Source organism: Venturia canescens, chromosome 4, assembly GCF_019457755.1.
Source record: "Venturia canescens isolate UGA chromosome 4, ASM1945775v1, whole genome shotgun sequence".
NCBI classification, from domain to species: domain Eukaryota; kingdom Metazoa; phylum Arthropoda; class Insecta; order Hymenoptera; family Ichneumonidae; genus Venturia; species Venturia canescens.
This window is the reverse complement of record NC_057424.1, coordinates 2,407,437-2,427,933: the sequence shown is the minus strand read 5'-3', so window position 1 is coordinate 2,427,933 and position 20,497 is coordinate 2,407,437. Positions and strand designations below refer to the sequence as shown.

The following is a 20,497-nucleotide window of genomic DNA, read 5'->3' as shown; positions in this document are numbered from 1 at the left end:
TTCGAAAAAATGTCGATTTTTCGAGAATAGAGACGATTCCGATAGAAAAGGCGGTTTCTCCGTATAGTTTTTAGTATGCTCCGATCATTCAATAAACCATGAAGATTGGATTCACCTCCTTGAATGAATGAGAAAGGCTCAGTAAGCCTCAACACTCGTTATTCGATTTGAGAGCACAGATTGCTCGATCATGTTAGAAAAAATCTTGATTTCCAACGAATAGAGACGATTCCGATAGAAAAGGCCGTTTCTTCGTGTAGTTTCTGGTGTGCTCCGACCTCACAACTAAACACGAGGATTGGATTCACCTCCTTGAATGAATTACGCAGGCTCAGTAAGCTTCAACACTCGTTATTCTGTTGGAGAACAGAGATTGCTCGATCGTTTTCGAAAAAATGTCGATTTTTCGAGAATAGAGATGATTCCGATAGAAAAGGCGGTTTCTCCGTATAGTTTTTAGTATGCTCCGATCATTCAATAAACCATGACGATTGGATTCACCTCCTTGAATGAATAAGAAAGGCTCAGTAAGCCTCAACACTCGTTATTCGATTTGAGAGCACAGATTGCTCGATCATGTTAGAAAAAATCTTGATTTCTAAAGAATAGAGACGATTCCGATAGAAAAGGCGGTTTCTTCGTATAGTTTGTGGTGTGCTCCGACCTCACAACGAAAAGCGAGAATTGGATTCACCTCCTTGAATGAATTACGAAGGCTCAGTAAGCCTCAACACTCGTTATTCTGTTGGAGAACAGAGATTGCTCGATCGTTTTCGAAAAAATGTCGATTTTTCGAGAATAGAGACGATTCCGATAGAAAAGGCGGTTTCTCCGTATAGTTTTTAGTATGCTCCGATCATTCAATAAACCTCGACGATTGGATTCACCTCCTTGAATGAATGAGAACGGCTCAGTAAGCCTCAACACTCGTTATTCGATTTGAGAGGAGAGATTGCTCGATCATGTTAGAAAAAATCTTGATTTCTAAAGAATAGAGACGATTCCGATAGAAAAGGCGGTTTCTTCGTATAGTTTGTGGTGTGCTCCGACCTCACAACGAAAAACGAGAATTGGATTCACCTCCTTGAATGAATTAGGAAGGCTCAGTAAGCCTCAACACTTGTTATTCTGTTGGAGAACAGAGATCGCTCGATCGTTTTCGAAAAAATGTCGATTTTTCGAGAATAGAGACGATTCCGATAGAAAAGGCGGTTTCTCCGTATAGTTTTTAGTATGCTCCGATCATTCAGAAAACCATGACGATTGGATTCACCTCCTTGAATGAATGAGAAAGGCTCAGTATACCTCAACACTCGTTATTCGATTCGAGAACAAAGATTGCTCGATCATGGTAGAAAAAATCTTGAGCCTTCGTAATTCATTCAAGGAGGTGAATCCGTTATCATCGTTTGTTGTGCGATTAAAGGGTGTTTAAAACTTGTCGAAGAAACCACATTTTGCATTGGACTCGTTTCCATTCTTAAGAAATTGAGATTTTTCCGACTTTGGTGGAGCAATCTCTTTTCTCAAGTTGAATAACGATTGTTTGAGGTTATTGAGCCTTCGTTATCCATTGAGGGAGATGAATCCATTGTTATTGGTTTGTTGTATAATCGAAGCATTACAAAAACTACATGAAGAAAACCATACTTTCCATCTCCATTCTTGGAAAATCGAGATTTTTTCCACTCAGGTGAAACGATTTTCTCTGTCTAGTCGAATAACGAATGTTCGAGGCTACCGAGCCTTCGTTATTCATGGAGGAAGATGATTGCATTATTTTGTTTCGTTGTGCGGCCAAAGAGTATCTTAAACTTCTAAAAGAAAACCACCACTTGTATTGGGTTCACCCCATTCTCCGTTCCGTTTCTATCGCTTGTCGTACGGCCAAAAAATATTAAAAATTACTTAGAGAAACAACTTTTAGCATATGAGTCGTCTCCGTTCTTGAAAAATCTAGATTTTTTCTACATAACTGGAGCCAGTTTTTAGCAATAATCCTCGGTACTGTCAAAATAGGGTTGAATTTTTTTTGTCAGACCAGTCTGACCGTCGTGCAATCGTACGTCGAACGCTCTGAACACTTGTTCGACCAAGCGATCCAAGCATTAATGGAATTCAATGGTATAAACGAGAAAGAAAAATGGAACGAGTATGAAGAAGAGAATCAGAACCACAACGAAAACGAGTAGGAAGAAAGAGACGATCACAAGGACGAAGACTCAGACCTTTCGTTTTATAAACATTTACGCAGACTCTTTGTAAAACAAAATAATAATAATAATAATAATAATAATAATAATAATAATAATAATAATAATAATAATAATAATAATAATAATAATAATAATAATAATAATAATAATAATAATAATAATAATAATAATAATAATAATAATAATAATAATAATAATAATAATAATAATAGTGTTGATGATGATATCAATAACAATAGTATCAATAACAATAACAATATCAATAACAATAACAATGTCCATGGTATTATTATTGTTGTTGTTGTTGTTATTAATAATAATAATTTCAGCATTTCGTACGACGTCACTTTCGCAGACCGTCACCTGAAATTACGGAGCATTTTCGTCCGAGTGGTATGACGTCACGTGCCTCATCCTATCGGTAACACAGCTGACAGCCGCATGTCAAGTGTCACTTGGAATCAAACAGCGTTTCGCGTGAACATAGCCTCCGCGCGAAGTTGACTCTCAAACAAACGATATCGCTGTCGGCTGATCGTTGCTGGCCCCAGCCACGATCGCACCCGACTTCTACGCTACTGAAGCGTCGCCTGTCATGGCGCCAAGCGACCTTCTGATTCGTTGAGAAATGCAAAATTCTATTGCTTCTCATTTAAAAACTATTGCACTCACAGAAAAACGCCTTTGCAGTTTTGCTTAAAAATGCGTCCCGAACACGCCAGTAACGGGTTTATAGGTTATTCTGAATCACCCTGTATACCCTCTCGCTCACACTCGCGACACCGCTCATTCTCTCACTTGCTCTCTCGCTAGATGTAGAGGCACAACGCTTCAAAGCTGTAGCAGTGATGACGTATGCCGTCTCGCTCACTCTCATCATACCGATCCTTTAGTGAGCAGTCCTCTCTCTCGCTCTACCGTAAGACGCGATGCTTTATACAGAACTGTCGGAATTACACATACGGATGCAGCCTCTTGATGCCTCTAAACAAATCCCCATCAATATATATTCTTTATTATATGCTATTTTGCGACTTCAGCCGATTCACTTATGAAGAGCGTATCTCCGAGGGCTAAAGACACAGCTCGGTCTTCGGGAGAAGATGCTATACAGGAGATGGAGCAATATGCTCGGAAATATGCTTGCAGGGCTAAACAAAGCTGTCTCACTCGTGCGCGTGCTTTTTCACGCAAACACCGGGGACCATGCAGAGTACTGTTAAACTTCAGCGACTGCTCCTTTGCTGTCTTGAAAAAAGTATCGCTAGCATTTTAATCATGATTCACACCTATCTTCTCGCTCGAGATATGACAGTAGCGATTCAACCGTCATATAGAACGGTATTTAACGATCACCCCTTACAATGTCGGATGAATCAGTGCGTTCTTGTATTTTGGGTCTTTTACGTCTAACAAAACCGTATAGCGCTCAGCTGAGACGCCGGTGTAACGACCTATGGTGTTACGAGTTGCTGCGTTTATCGGGTGCTCGACTCGTGAACAGACTTAAATACGTGATCTGGTGGGCCCCTTTACGTGCTCTAGTGGTGGCCTATAACAGAGGCATATTAAGTGGTCAACGAGTGCTGGATGCTGTGTATGACGAGTTACAGCGCCGCGGTGTTTTAGAAGCCCCCCGCGTAAGAGGCCTTGTCGATGAAATCAGATGTAAGTACCATTATCACGATAAATCACTGTTGTTGGCGATTAGCAATACAACAGCTATTTTTTTTTTTACCATAGGCTATCGGCAGTTTTACGATGCGGGGAGTGACGAAGAAGAGGCTCTCGCTGAGGCGACGAGAGCTGTGGAGGAAACGGATCTAGAGCGTCAAACAGCCCTCTACCGTACGTATTCAACTCTGTTTTGGCATTATCATCCGCGATTTTCGTTTTTAGACGTAAAAACCACGGGGGCGGTATTTTTCCAGAACCGTTGCACGAGGAGGGGGTAGGGGAAGAACCTAGAGCGAGCACCTCGGCAGCCCCGGCCGAGACGATACCGCAGCATTTTACCATATATCGGCCGTTTTACGACGCTGTGAGTGACGAAGAAGAAGAGGCTCTCGCTGAGACGCCGAGAGCTGCGGAGGAAGCGGATCTAGAGCATCAAACCGCCCTCTACCGTGTGTATTCAACTCTGTTTTGGCATTATTATCAGCGATTCTCGTTTTTAGATATAAAAGCTACTGGCGCGGTTTTTTTTCAGAACCGCAGCATGAGGAGAGGGCCGAGGAAGAGCCTAGAGCGAGCACCTCGGCAACCTCGGCCGAGCCGGTACCGCTGCAGCCCGAATTTGATGACGACGAGGCGTCGACTATTCTCAACCCCTCCTTGATGTTTAGCGATCGGTCTGATATACTGGGTAAGCATAGCCGTACAGCGATAATAAAATAAAAATAAACCGCGTTAATAAACAGAAATTATGAAATAACCCAAACAGCTGTGTACCGGCACACCAGAGCTAACGATGACGACGGAGCGGTAGCGGGTCCATCGTATCACCACCATCGTCAGCAGGAAGATGATGACCTCGTACAACCCGAGAATCAGCTGGGGGTGTATCCGCTGGACGCTCAACAGGCGGAGGAGGAGGAGGAGGGGGAGGAGGAGGAGCGTCTAAACGAGGAGCGATTAGAAGCTAGACGCTTCGGCCTATGGTTTCAAGAGCTGATGGAGTGTGATTCAGGTAAAGAAATAATAATGTCTTCTCTCTCTTTCTCCCTCACTCGCGCGCTTTCTCTCTCTCTTTATCTCTAGCCCTTGCGGTAAATGCAGGATATGTTTAAAAGGCTTTATTATATTTAACACAGGGTACTCGTCAGCTGACTCGTCAGCTGTCTCGTTATTGGCGTACCGCGATTAGTACGAGGTACACTAAAGTTACAATATGCCTTTTTATCAGCGATCTCTACCCTATAACTCACGCTTTTGTTTGATTACAGATATACAAACGGGCGGGGGGAGAACGCGCAATACACAGGGGTGCGAGGCTTTCGGGGATGTGCAACCCCCGGGAGGGCGGATCATCATTGCGCACGATACAGCTCGTTATTTCAAACGTTTTCGACTACGTGGTCGGGAGATAACACTGCGTATCCGCCAACCTCAAGCTGGCGCAAACGTGACAGCATGGCTTGAAGGAGCATTCCGCGATCTTCTGACGCATCTCACGAGTCACTGTGAGGGTGGTGACTACGCGGGGATCTCGTTCTCCGCGAGCAGCTTAACGCACGGCCCCGTCTGGCTTTCATTCCGTCCTGTCCGCACCTATACATTTGTAGATATCTGGCAATTAATAACAAGCATAGCTCAAAGTGCAGCGTCTCTGGATATTGATGATTCTTTCCAAATAAAAGTATGTATCGTTAAAGGCGTGGAGGGTAGGGGGCGAAAACGTTTGACACACGAGGGTGTTGCTAAAAAATCAATTTTAACGATTCGAAATACCGACAATCTGTGTCTACCGCGCTCGTTAGTAACAGCACGCGCGTACGCGGAAAGGGGCGAGATACGCTCGGGGGCTCTGCATTCTAGATGGCAGCGTATACGGCAAATTAACGGGTCGCTTCAAAAAGAGGCGGCGCTTGAGCTCACGAGAAGCGCAAATGTTGTTATACAGCCCGCTGGCTGTGGTATGCGCGAAATTGCTATATACCAGAATTATCTAGCTCGTGAGGGATTAGCTATCGTTGTTTTTGAGTTTTTGACTTTGGGGTGACGCGAAAGACCGGTGTTTGACGGTACACAGACGGTTATGGATACAGTAGGCTCAGTCCGGCACACGTTATACATTCTGTATTATGAGCGGTCGCATCATTTCCAGCCTATCTTGAATCTGCGTGGTGCTGTAGGCAGCTTAAACTTCTGCGCAATCTGTAACGCCCGTTCTCGTCGGGATCATAGATGTTTAAAAAAGAAATGCCCTCGCTGCCTTCAAGCACCGCCCTGCGTTCTGGGAGCAGCTGCCGCGATCAGATGCGAGACATGTAACGGCGATTTTTTTGGGGAACAATGTTTAGAAAATCACAGGGCTGTTACCATCCGTCGTAAACACAGGGTAAACACTGTTTGCGAGTCTCTTCAGCGGTGCCGTAACTGCTTTCGCGCGATAAGGTCTTTAGAGAAAAAGACGCATGTGTGCGGGGAGGGTTTTTGTAAAACGTGTAAATCGCGGCACCCCTATAATCGCCTGTGCTATATGAGGCCTATTCGCGTCGATGAGAGGCCGAAAGAGAACATATTCATATTCTATGATTTTGAAACGCAGCAGTGTACCCCTGTAAAAGGTGATCCTACAACGCGCGTTCACGAACCGAATCTTTGCGTAGCTCAACGTGTCTGCACCAAGTGCTGCGATAATGTTTCTATAGACGAGCCGTGCGAGCATTGCGGGGATCACGAGTTTATATTTAGGACGAACCCTGTGTGTCAACTTGTGGAGTTAGCCATACAGAGTATGCCGAACTTCTCTCACGTATTTTTAATAGCCCATAACGCCGGTGGTTTCGACGCCCAGTTTATCCTGCGCTACCTCATCGAGGAGAAAAAAACGCAGCTCCCATCTTTAATAATGAACGGTACTAAAATCATCACAATGCGCGTTGGCAAACTCGTGTTTCTCGACAGCTTGAACTACTTTCACATGCCTCTGAGCGCACTGCCTAAATCTTTCGGTCTAAAAACTGCTCTCGCCAAAGGATCTTTTCCGCATCTGTTCAATAGGCCCGAGAATCAAAATTATATTGGGCCGATGCCGCCTGCAGCCGATTACTCTCCCGACACTATGCGCCCGGGGGAACGCGAGCGTTTTTTTGCATGGTATAACGAGTTAAAGAATGCCTCTTATGTATTTAACTTTTCAAACGAGCTCATAACCTATTGTAAAAACGACGTTACGATATTGAGACAGGCCTGTGTGGTTTTCCGGAAAATGTTCAAGGACAGCGGACGCGTTTGCCCGTTTAGCGAAAACACAACAATCGCGTCCGCCTGCTTTCAAATCTTTCGAAAAAATTTTTTAAAACCTAACACGATCGGTATTATACCTACGGGCGGTTACAGATGGGCTCACAATCAGTCAAAAAAAGCGGTCTCTTGGCTCGTGTGGATGGAGCATTCTTTAAATCGTCGTATCATTCACGCAGGACGCTCGCGCGAGTTTAAACTGCCTCAAAATTTATTAGTAGACGGTTACTACGAAACACCTGATTCAGCCCACGTGTTACAGTTTCACGGTTGCTATTGGCACGGGTGTTTGAGTTGTTTCACTGTAAACAGAGACCGTGTACAAGGCGACGGTGATACACTGAACGAGCGTCTCGAGAGAACAAACGCTATATCGCAGAGAATCCGCTCAAGCGGCTACACGTTAACAGAGATTTGGGAGTGCGCGTATGACCGGATGATAAAAACAGATTTAGAGATGAGCGCTTTTGTGAGTGATCACCCTCTGGTTCGAGCGGAGCCTCTCAATCCGCGCGATGCTTTTTTCGGTGGTCGCACGGAAAACATGGTCACTCTGTACGACGTGAAAGACGGGGAGCAGATACGATATGTTGACGTTTGCTCTTTGTACCCATACATCTGCAAGTACGGCAAATATACTATATACGTCGGCGACGAGTGCAGGGCGCTGACAGGTCCCGAAAATAATATCAGTCTTTCCCGCGTCGAGGGCCTTGTTAAATGTACAGTGCTTCCACCGCAAAATCTTTATCATCCGGTGCTGCCGGTGCGAATGCATCAACGCCTGTTATTCGGGTTATGTCGTAGCTGCTGCGAAACAATGAACCAGGACGCGTGTCCTCATGAAGACCCCGCGGAGCGTGTGTTTAGCGGTACTTGGGTAGTGGATGAATTGCGAAAAGCTATTGCGTGCGGGTATAAAATATTAACCGTGAGCGAGATTTGGCAGTATAATATAACGCAGTACAACCGCGATACACAGAAGGGGGGCCTTTTCACCGGGTACATAAACACTTTTCTTAAAATCAAACAAGAGGCTAGCGGTTGGCCCGAGGGTTATGCAGATGACGAGGCTGCCCAAGAGCGTTATATAACTGCTTTTAAGACAGCCGAAGGGGTTCAGCTGGAGCGGGGTGCGGTAGCGAAAAACCCGGGGCTGCGCTCGGTAGCCAAGCTTTGTCTTAACTCCTTTTGGGGTAAATTTGGACAACGCGAAAATTTACCGCAAACAGAAATAGTATCGACACGCGAAAAACTTATGGAGCTGCTAAATAGCCCCGAGCACGAGATCACTGGTATGCTACCTGTTAACAACCAGGTGCTGTATGTTAATTATACGAAAACCAGTGATGCTGTAATACCGTCTAATATAGCAAATACTGTCACAGCTGCATACACCACAGCCCAAGCCCGTTTAAAACTTTACACCTATCTCGAACCGCTGGGTAAGCGTGCTCTGTACTGCGACACCGATTCCGTTATTTATGTCACGAGAAAAGAGCCTGGAGAGTATGAACCGCCAACGGGTCAATTGCTAGGGGATTTAACCGACGAGCTAAGCTCTTACGGCGAGGGCAGTTACATTAAGTCTTTCATCTCAGGCGGCCCTAAATTTTATTCTTTCATAGTTAATACGCCGGGCGGCGCGGAAAGCGAGGTTTGCAAGGTTAAAGGCATAACGCTGAATTACGCAAACAGCTCGCTGATAAATTACGAATCAATACGGTCATTTATAATAGGTGAGAGAGAGAATCCTGTTGTACTACAGTTTGATTCAATACGCCGTACACCATTCCACCAGGTTGTCACACGACCCGAAAAGAAATCGTGCATGCCTCTGAGTGTCAAGCGAAGACGTGATGGCGAATACGGTTCGCTCCCTTACGGTTACAAATAGCCGTTTATAAAAACTCTCGCTTTAAACATTGTTAAGCAGCATTGTAAAATACCTATGTTATTACTGTAAAATATTTATACTGTTACCGGAAAATAAAAGTTCTATACATGTTTCAACTGCTCGAATTCTTTATATTATACCGCCCCGCAGGAAACGTGGTCATTCGTGCAGATGGATGTACGGTGGAAGCATCCCTGGACCTCAATGATCTGTGGTCCCACAGGCTGCGGTAAAACGTACTTTGTAAAAAAGTTTTTAAAGTTTATATCATGGATGAACAGTGAGCCATTCGAGAGAGTCATTTTCTATTACTCCGAGTGGCAGTCAGCGTACGCGGAGTATGGTGAATCAATAGAGTTCCATGAGGGTCTACCTCAGAGTGGTGATTATGCTAACGACCCTCGCGCAAAACTTCTCATAATCGATGATTTGATGCGCGAGGCGTCTAACAACAATGTTGTGGACCTTTTCACCAAAGGCAGTCATCATAAAAATCTGAGCGTTATTTTTATTACCCAGAACTTATTCCATCAAGGACACGGTCAGCGAGATATCTCGCTGAATGCCAACTATATAGTGATTTTCAAAAATCCTCGTGATCGTGCTCAAATTCAGCATCTCGCGCGACAGGTGTATCCTGAAAACCCGCGTTTCCTACAGGAGGCGTACCACGACGCAACATCCAAGCCGCACGGTTATTTGCTACTCGATCTGAAACAATCGACGCCTGACAACTGTAGATTCCGTACCTGTATTTTTCCCGACGACCCCCATCATTTTGTCTACGTGCCGCGGAAAAAGTTTAAAAGCGGATGCAATGCTGGTGAATTACCAGTTCAGCGCATGTAATGGCGCCCAAAGGGTTATCGTACTCTGATAAATGCATGATCGTTTTGAGCGCACTTCAGCGAGCTAACAAGATAACGCAAAGACCCAGCACCTGCACAAACACTTCCCACCCTTATTATTGTATTGGTCTATGCGTGTGGTATATTCTTAAAGGCACTGCTACCCCCCATCCCTATAGGTCAAAAAAAATCGGCTAAAAGGGGCGATACGTCGAGAGGTTAGACAGTTTGACATGCGTAATGGAGCGAAACGGTGCACCACTCTGCAAAAAGCACGTGACGATACTACGGGCTCTTCAGTATCTCAATAAAGAGCAACGCGAGGCTGTCCTGCGTAAAGCGGATCCGAGCATCATCCGCTGTATCTGCGAGTGTGCCTTGAACGTTCTTTGCGGTAACGTTCCTTTGAAGGCTGATCAGCGAAAAAAGCTACGACGACACGCCCCCGCTCTCCGTCGTTTAGCCGCGAAAAAAGGTTGTTGGAAGAGTAAAAAACGCTTTGTTATCCAGAGCGGCGGGTTTCTACCGCTCCTACTAGCACCGATACTAGGCACTGTTCTATCGAGCCTGATTGGTGGACGGGGATGATGGAGCACGCGAGAAAAATGGTTCTTATCCCTGAGGAGCATGTGACACAGCTGGGCGTGCAAAATCAGAGACAGCCAACGGCCGGCTGGAACGCCTCGGCACAACCGCCGCAATCTACTGATACCGTATTATCCAGACTGGACGCGGAGATGAATGAAATTTTGAACTCTAATGCCTACAAGAATGAGAGGGAAAAATGGACCGCGTACCTGGTTGTGCTACAGCGTTATCTCCATTTTTCTGATGACGAGAGAGCTCGACAACACAGCGATCTTATGAAGAACGACCATACAACGGCGTCTAATTATGATAAAAGTGAAAAAGGAGAAACTCGTAACGGCATGAACGACTCCGTCATAATTGAAAGCATACCAGCCAAATATCGCACTAAAGCGAAGTTACTGCTCCGTCGTTTACATGACGCGCCACGCAGCAATTTTTCTTGGGATTCCGGAGGAGTCGTATCGATTGAGGGTAGCCCGATTCAGGGCTCGAATATCGTTGATCTTGTGAACGACGCCATGAGAGCTAGAAAAATATCTAAACCGGCGGGGCGTGGTGCTTTCGCTAAATTTCTGAGAGCAATACAGACACCGCGGGAGTTCATCGGTAATGACGCCTTGTGGCAGGAGACAAGGGCCAATTCAACGCTACGACCGTCGCAGCTCGAGGAGAGCAGCAACAGCAGTACAAACAGCGACAGTACAGGTGCGACGAGTCAGTCACCGTTCTTCAGTGGCCGTGATAGCAAATCAGATAACGCAGGGCAGAGCGGCAACGGCTATCCTAATAAACATCATAAGAAAAGACATGTAATCTGGGCTAACCTCAAATTATAAATATGAAAACGCTGGAAAAAGTGTATTTTAATCCATCCCATGAAGCATCGTTTTCGGGTGCTACTAAACTGCTACGTCTGGCACGTCAGAAAAAAGTATCCAGAACGAAGACGCTGCAGTGGCTTGAGGGGCAGGATGCTTACACGAAACACAGACCCGTGCGACAGCACTTCCCGCGACGTTTTTATAACGTACGGAACATTGATGACTTTTGGGAAGCTGATCTGGTAGATCTTCGCTCAATTAAAGATTATAACGATGGTTATGTTTATCTACTCGTCGTGATAGACACTCTCAGTAAATACGCATGGGTTCAGCCTCTACGCGACAAATCTGCCACATCCGTGGCTAAAGCGTTTAACCTCATCTTGTCTAAGAAAAATAGCAACGGTCGATCACCCGTTTATCTGCAGACGGATAGGGGTAAAGAATTCGTCGGTGCTGCGTTTCAGGATTTTTTAAAGAAAAAAGGCATACAGTTTCGCATTGCGAGAAACCCCGATATCAAAGCGGCTATTGTCGAGAGATTCAATAGAACGCTGAAGGAGAGAATGTGGCGCTATTTCACGTATTCCCGGCAAAAACGCTACCTCGACGTTCTACAGAGCATTGTTTCAGCATACAACAACTCTACGCATAGCGCTATAAAAATGACGCCCGGCTCTGTGACGCTTGCTACAGCCGCTAGGGCTCGGAATAACTTGATACAGCGATACAAAAGGCCAGAGCGTTGTCTCCCTAAATATAAGGTGAGTGACATTGTGCGTATCAGTAGCGCGAAGGCGGCCTTTGCAAAAGGTTACGAAGGTGGTTGGAGCAGCGAGTTATTCAAGATTCACCGTGTGTCGTCCGGTATTTGTCCTGTGGTATACTTCCTGCACGATCTCCACGACGAGGATATTGACGGTGTATTTTATGAACCCGAGCTATCGAGAGTGCAAACAAAACAGGTTAAACAGAGGGCGTTAAAATGAAAGACGAGTTTTACATGGTTTTGCCTAGCAATAGTAGTATGGATTATTATCCCGATAATGTAACAACGCGGTATACCACACATCTACCGCAGCGTATGTCTCTTCACGGTAGCTGGGCTGTTTCATTAGCCGAGATCCATATACCCGCAACCATTTTACACGTGCCTACCGATGGCAGGCGAAACTTCCTGAATATGATAACGGAGCAGGCGGCTGGTATCTCAATGAGGTACGTACCTACCGGGGGTAGGCGAAACCTCCTGAGTGTGACAACGAGGCAACCGGCTGGTACCCTGGTGAAGTACGTACCTATCAAGAGCGAGTTGGAGGCCGGTGCTTCAAAGGCGTCTGCTTTTAAGGAAGATAACGCCTGTGTGCCGCCCGGCGTATACCATAGCATAGGGACATTGCTCGAGGCTATTAACGAAATACCTTATGTCACGGGCCATTTGAAATTCAAGCACGCCCGCAACGGGTATGTGACGGTGAAGCGTGTCTGCGAATCCTGTAAGAGCCTGGAGCACACCTTTTTTTTCTCCGACGTACTGAGCAAGGTTTTAGGGTTCGCCGAAACAGGAGGCGTAGTAGTGCCCCGTGAAGGATACACTGCTCAGAGGCCTGCCAATTTAGCCAACGGAGCGCCCAACATGATGTACGTTTATACCGATATCTGTGAGCCCTATATTACCGGCGATGTTCGCACACCATTGCTGCGCGTTGTACCTGTTGCTATCGCCGATGCCCATAATTACGGGTCTGTGAGGATAAGAAGCTTCTCGCCACCGCGTTATATACCCTTACTACATACTAGTTTTCAAACAATAACCATTGATATAAGGGATGAGTTTGGCGAACCAATACCATTCGAGCACGGGACGCTGACGGTGACGCTACAGTTCAAGCGTATAGATTGACCTGGGCGTATCTACAATGGATTACTATGATGAGTACTTCGGCGTGCAGACGGGGAGTGGGGGTCGAACAGGCTATGGTGGTATCAGCCATGTGTATATCGGCTCACCAAACCAGCGAGGTCATGGCATTGGAAGTTTTTTAGGGGGTCTCTTTCGACGTATCATACCTCTCTTGAAACAGGGGGCTCGGACTGTTGGTAAAGAGGCGCTTCGCTCGGGGGTTAACATGGCCTCTGATGTCGTTAACTCCGGCATACAACCGAGAGAAGCGTTTCAAACGCGCCTGCGTGAATCAGGCCAAAACCTGAGGAGTAAAGCTGAGGAAAAAATTACATCGCTCATGAAGGGCTCCGGCTATAAAGGCAGCAAGATTAATAAACTGATGCATTCTGCTGCGGGGAGCGTATCACGACGCAGCTCTGTGAAAAGAAAGGCAGTGAAATCGCGAAAACGTTCAAGCGGCGGTGGCGCGAGAACGAGGCGTGTTAAGAAGAGGAAGAAGGCTGTGAGAGGTAGAAAATCATCGGCTAAACCGCGCGTCACGAGACGTAACAAGAAGCCAAGAACGGTGACGGATATTTTTGCTTAAACAGCGCTCTGAAAAATGGCGTTCCTACACGCGCACTCGTGCGAGTGTCTTAAGTCGGAGCTTGAATTATTTTCATTACCGCCAACCCAGACAACGATCGAGGGGACACACTCTGTATACTACAAACCAATCTCATCGTTGACGGATGATTCACCGATAGAATTTGTCGTCCCAGGCCAGGGGGTTGAGTACATTGATCTCGCGCATACAATGCTAAGTATACGCGTTAAGATAGATGCTCCAGATTATAAAAAGACAGGGGGGCTAGAGGGCGTATCACCCGATGTAGGACCTGTCAATAATCTCCTACACTCAATGTTCAGTCAGATCGATGTATTTTTGAATCAAAAACTTGTGTCTCCTCCTAACAACGCTTATGCTTATAGAGCTTATATTGAAACTCTATTGAACTACGCATACGCCGCGAAGACATCGCATCTTACAAGTGCTTTATGGTATAGTGATACAGAGGGAGCAATGGATGATAAGGGTGATGGTAACAAAGGACTTGTAGAGAGACGGGATGCATTAGGCAAGGATAGAACGATCGATCTTCTTGGACATTTGCATTGCGATATCTTCAATCAGGAAAGGTTTTTGCTGAACGGTGTTGAGATGCGTTTGCGCCTTGTGCAGAACAATAGCGCTTTCTGTCTCATGACTGATTTGAAAAACTGTAAAATCCGCATTACAGAAGCATCGCTAATCGTGCGACGCGTTAAGCTAGCCCCTGGTATACTCCTGTCTCATGCGAGAGCTCTGTCTAAATCTACAGCAAAATATCCGCTGACACGCGTCGAGGTTAAAGCTATATCAATGCATGCCGGAATACATGGCGATACTCTTGATAACGTCATACTGGGCCAGCTACCAAAACGTATAATAATTGGATTTGTCGATAATAAGGCTTTCAACGGTGATTACGGAAAAAATCCGTTCAATTTTCACCACTACTCGATCAATTATCTTTCTTTATATGTAGACGGCCAGCAGATACCATCAAAACCTCTGCAGACAGACTTCACAGATAGTAATATGTATGTGGATGCATATCATACGTTATTTTCTGGCTCGGGTATTCACTTTCTCAACGATGGTAATTGTATCTCGCGTTTGAGCTACCCATACGGTCATTGTCTTTTCGCGTTTGATCTGACACCCGATCTCTCTGCTAATAGCAGCACCCACTGGAACCTGGTGAGGCATGGCAGCGTGCGGATAGAAGTACGCTTCGCAGGGTCTTTACCTACAACGATTAACTGTATTGTGTACGCTGAATATGATAATGTGCTTGAGATTGACTCATCTAGACAGGTCATCGTAGATTTCAGCGGTTGATGAGCGAGAGAGAAGCACCCTCAGTTTTCACTGAGCATTCAAAGAGCGACGGTCAAATAAAAAGACGGCATCATGTATATTGTTATTGATGTGCAGGGCGTGAGAGGTAGAGATAACCAGTTTATACCTAAAGAAGTAGCCGTCGTATCGGTAAAAACTGAAGACTATGGCCACTGGATTGTAAAGCCGCCCTATACGGGCGATAACTTGCCAGCCTTTGTAAAGCGTCAAAATATGTGGCTATGTGATAATGTTCATGGTATAGAATGGTCTAAAGGTGATACATCGCTACAGGCGCTGGAGACAAATCTGAAAAGGATTGCGGGCTATGCGACACGGATTTTCACGCGTGGCTCTGACAAATCATCGTATCTGGCGCAGCTCACGGGCTATTTTATTATAAATTTAGAAGATGATGAAGAGGCTCCTTCATTACGTCAGCTACCTCGAAGCGACGCATGCTGTATACACCACTGCGTCGCAAACCACAGACAGGCCTACAGATGCGCCCTGAACAACGCTATGAGAATCAAGGCCTGGCTCTGTCAAAGCGAGAGGATTACCTCCTTATGGGAGTATAGGACTACCACGTCGTGGAGCATTGGTATGTCCGAGACCAGGACCGAAGAGGAAAAAGAACCCTCGAATCATGAACAGTCTTCAGATCTTACAATCTCTCGAAAACATAAAGGAGCATGCTATAGGCGTCTACCCAGCCGATCGTATCCCGAGGGTGTGGACGAAACCGACGGCATTCGTGGTTAACACCGATGGATACAAACGCCCGGGAGCCCACTGGGTCGCCATGTACGTCGATCGAAATGGACACGGGTGGTTCTTCGACAGTTACGGGCTACCACCAATCATCCCACAGCATCTCGCGCGTCTCCGAAGAAACTGTCGACTCTTCCGCTGCAACACGGTTCAGCTCCAAGGCCCTAACTCGCAGTGCTGTGGACAGTATTGTGTTATGTTTCTTCATTATATGGCTACTGGTCTCGGTATTCAGCGATTTAGAGATGTTTTTTCGCATGATCTGCAGCGAAACGATAAAATAGTTCATGAGTATTATAATGCGTATAGCAGCAAGGGTGGTAAATCTAAGGGTATGGTTTCCGATACAGATGACTGTATCGGCAGGGGGTATAGGATTAAGCATTTACATTGTATACAACACTGCTGCTCTCGTTCTCGGTAATTACATGATAATAAAATTTTAACAAGAATCACACGAGCTGTTTTAAAATCCTGTGTCTGTCTCCTATCCCGTTTCTTTCGGCGAAAATTGTACGAGTGGTGACGCGGGTCGGATGTCAGATTTCGCTGACGATCAGCACTGCTGTCTCTAATGCAGCTGCAGAGCGTTCAACGCTCATCGTCAGTCGACGCTCAAGGCTTGAGACTTTACGTCGTTCGGGAGGTATCATGAACATCGTCGTTGATATACAAGGCCTGAAGGATAAATATAATAACTTCGTGCCTAAAGAAATAGCCGTGGTCTCTGTGAAAACATCTTACCTGGCACACTGGGTCATATCACCGCCTCACGCTTATAGCGCGCTGCCTCCTAGTGTGAAACGACAAAACACGTGGTTAAAGTGCAATCATCACGGTATAGACTGGTCCGAGGGTGAAACACCTTTACGTGCGGTCGAAGCGGCTTTAAAGCAAATCGCGGTACAATCCGATCGCCTGTTTACAAGAGGATCTGATGCAGCCGCATATTTGACACAGCTAACAGACTGCTTCGTTATAAATCTAGAGGAGAACGAAGAACCACCGTCTCGTAACCTCCCTGAGAGCAGCACTTTTTGCGTATTTCACGGCTTACTGCACAAAAATACCTCGTTCAAGTGTGCTCTCAACGGCGCTGTGAGATTGAAAAAATGGCTTTCTCATAACGATCGCTCCATCGCCTTGTGGGAGTACAGAACCACCACATCCTGGACTGCTGGTTTATTAACGGTGAAGCAGCGGGAAGAGGGAAAAGCAGCCGGTATCAAAAAATCACCCTCGTAAAGACGCGCATTGCCGCTGATCTCATCCTCGCATTTCGTCATCTTATAAACGCTGACTTATGCTGGCGGCTGTCAGGGGCATGGTAAACCAATACATCAGCCAAGACATTGGCTGATTTCTCCCACCACTACCCCCTGCGACAATGGCGGGAGATGCTGCACCAAAAGATTGTTGTCAGCTCTTTTCTGCGCTCAAGGTAGGGATATGGATCTGCCGAACAGGAGGTTTAAATCGTTCGAGTTCTCTGATGAGCCGACAGTACTCCCGAGTCGTCGCATAAGTAAACGCCGTGAATTGAAAGCACTCTTAGATATCTTTTTGCACGATATTGCAACGCTTAAAGCAAGAATACGCGACATATCAGAACTCCACGCTTTAACAGTGGCCGTAAAAAAACTCGATCTGAACAATGGATTTCTCGCTCGTCAATCAAACAGGCCTTTTGGAGTCCGTCTACCCCGTCAAAAAACTGGCCGATCTTGAACTAGCCAAAGATTACCGCATCACATGTATTCGGTTCGTCGAAACGAGATGGGGCAAACGAATCGTCATGGACGTGGACAACTCGTTTACATGCTTCCTACCGTTAAGATTCGTGAAAGTTTTCGAAGATAAGAACGTTTTATTCCAGCAGATGTGCGCTGCAGCCTCAAACAATAAATTAATCATGGTGTACCACGGCACGGAATACAACAGACTGGAGTTCAAACCTGCTGAAGAATGATCATAAACAGGTATGAGGCAAAAACTTATTTATCATAAATCTGAACACTCCCAAATGTACACGAGCCTCTCTCTCACATTATGGTATCTCCGTCACCCTCGTTACAGAATCGTCCGACCATCTAAGCAGCACACCTCACAAGCCGCCGCTCCATGGTCATCGGTCCCGTCGTGAAATCGGCCGAAAACCAAAAAATATCCACAAAAAATACCCTCTACTACTATATGTATTGCGAATTATGCACCATATTATAACCAGAATTGTAAAATTAATAAGAGCTGAAATATATATATATGTATGGAGAAAAAATAAAAAAAAAAAAAAAAAGGTGGTGCACTATGATGACACGCTCATCCACGCTCCGCACACCCGCAAACCTCTCACCCACAACGCCGGCCGCTCGGCCTAGTGGGGGAAAGGAGTGGGGATAGGAGTGGGGATAGGAGTGGGGGTCGCCATAGTGCACCACCTACTACTCATGTTGATGTGCGCCTCGAATTTGAAACAAGCACAAATATTCCAGCACAAACATGCGCATACTGTCTCATTCTACACGATCGCATCGTTGAATACAATCCTGTGAGTGGTGGGGTGAGAAAATTGGTGTAAAACCGTACCATCAACTTCTTCGGCCAACAGTCATCATGGATTTTGTCATCGATCTACAAGGCTTCAAAGGACCCATCAATGAGTTTATACTCAAAGAAATTTCAATCATTAGTGCGGACGTGAAGAATGCTGAACCTCTCACACTTTTCTTCGCACCACCGTATGCATGGAATTCTCTGCCGACAAAGTATAAAACGACAAACAAATGGCCGGAACGTAATTTTCATGGATTGTCATGGGATTTTGGTGTTATACCATACGATGCAGCAAGAGGAATAATTCAAACTATTGAAACGGCACTCCCTTTTTAAATAAAGAAAATATGACATTTGAACCTCGCGCCACGCGAGCTCGTACTTAGCCGCTCGACGCGACTCTCCGTGGCTCGGCGTAAAGGCTATCGCCTCATAGAAATCGACTCTTTTCTTTCATAATTATATTTCTTTTGTATTCCAACACCTCAATTAATACAAAAATTACAAGAGGCAATAATTAATTAATTAAAACAAATCAAAAAGTCAGTCGAAAAGACAATAAAGAGAGTTCAGGTAAAACTTGTCCAGAAAACTCCAATTGCGTGCTGGCTCCAACAGAAATGACCAGTCACGAGCGAGCATTTGGTTCCAGGGAAAATAATGATCGGAAGTGATCATAATTTATTCATTTAACGTCGATTAAAGGAAAACTTGCTTTATTTAAGCTTTAAAATGCAAAATACAATTTTTGTTCGCTAAAAGCAGTTGATTTTATACGAAAATCATTTATTCTACAAAAGCGAGGGAAAACAGCCTCTAGTTTGTCCAATTACAGCTCGAGCGGGAATTGGAGAACCAATCCCAGAATTTAGCAATCGAAACTCTGGTTCGGGATTATTTTCTAAACGAATCAAAGTCCAAGTTATTTTTAGAGTGAATTATCATCATTATTCCTTTGTTCAAACGAGTATAAAAGGCCGTGCGGAGCAACCACGGCAGCTCATTCTTGAATCAGCTCTCGCTCTAGTACAGAGGTAGTGACTCTGGAAACAAGCTCCAGCAAACCCAAGACCTTAAGAATTCCAAATTTCACGCCGAGAGGGAGGGGACTGTGCGATTCCGTGCAGGCCAAAGATTCGAGGGTGAAATTCCTTTCCGTTCACGCCAAGAGGGAGGGGACTGAGCGATTCCGTTCAGGCCAAAGATTCGAGGGTGATTTTCTATCCATTCAGTTTGAGAGGGAGGGGACCTTGCGATTCCGTGGGGTCTGAAGATTCTCAAACTTGATCCATCTTTCCTATCCTAAAGAGGGAGGGGACCCTGCGATTCTGTGGGGTCTGAAGATTCTTGGCATAGGACCATTTTCAAAATTGCCCTTTTTATTTTGTTGGAAGCATTAATTATTTATTTTGAGAGCATAAGCCTCCACTATTCTCTTAGAAGCGAGGGCTGATTAAAATAAAAATTAATTTAATCGTCAAGAAAAATTTAATCAATCTCAGTTGATTTGTATCGAGCCAGTCCAACAATAGCCTTTAAAATTGTATAGAAGCAGAGAATTAATCGGATTGATTAAATTTGAGAATTGAGAGAAATAGGAATTAATTTCTGATCTCACAGATCAGAACTTATAAGAATTTATCAAAGAGAACAGAAATAATTAAAATTGGACAAGTTTCTTTACGTAAGAGAGCGATAAACTGGACAAATTTAATGAAATTAGAGAAAGAATTCAAATTTACCACAAAAACACCAACGATTTGCATCACAACTTCTTTTGTATACTAAAACCGATGTGAATAAACACGATTATTATAATTTTGACTACAAATTTTCACTCATTCGTTCATTTCATGCCTGCTCCTAAATTTTTAGTAGCTCGAAAACACGCGTAGCGGGTGACGTCATAAAAGCGTACCGTTACACTATCTTACGCGGCGCTCATACCATCTTCGTAAAAGGCTGCGAAAAGTCTTTATGGCTGACGAACTTTTTGGAT

At 45.1% G+C, this 20,497-nt stretch overlaps 2 protein-coding genes across 2 annotated transcripts; both read left to right on the top strand.

Annotated features, from left to right (window-relative positions):
• The first annotated feature begins 3,580 nt into the window (after nt 1-3,580).
• LOC122408966 (uncharacterized) lies at nt 3,581-5,939 on the top strand. The gene is made up of 6 exons (XM_043416113.1): nt 3,581-3,884; nt 3,960-4,064; nt 4,148-4,342; nt 4,426-4,581; nt 4,660-4,905; nt 5,162-5,939. Exons 1-6 carry the CDS (start codon nt 3,581-3,583, stop codon nt 5,935-5,937), a joined length of 1,782 nt encoding a protein of 593 aa, XP_043272048.1. The 3' UTR covers nt 5,938-5,939.
• A 478-nt stretch (nt 5,940-6,417) lies between these two features.
• On the top strand, nt 6,418-9,081 carry LOC122408965 (uncharacterized). Its single transcript, XM_043416112.1, has one exon. It carries the CDS (start codon nt 6,418-6,420, stop codon nt 9,079-9,081), a length of 2,664 nt encoding a protein of 887 aa, XP_043272047.1.
• The last annotated feature ends 11,416 nt before the right edge of the window (nt 9,082-20,497 follow it).

Coding starts and splice junctions, on each gene's coding strand:
- LOC122408966 (XM_043416113.1), top strand. CDS start 3,581: ATGTCGGATGAATCAGTGCGTTCTTGTATTTTGGGTCTTTTACGTCTA. Junction 3,885..3,959: donor CCTTGTCGATGAAATCAGAT/GTAAGTACCATT, acceptor TTTTTACCATAG/GCTATCGGCAGTTTTACGAT. Junction 4,906..5,161: donor GCTGATGGAGTGTGATTCAG/GTAAAGAAATAA, acceptor GTTTGATTACAG/ATATACAAACGGGCGGGGGG.
- LOC122408965 (XM_043416112.1), top strand. CDS start 6,418: ATGAGGCCTATTCGCGTCGATGAGAGGCCGAAAGAGAACATATTCATA.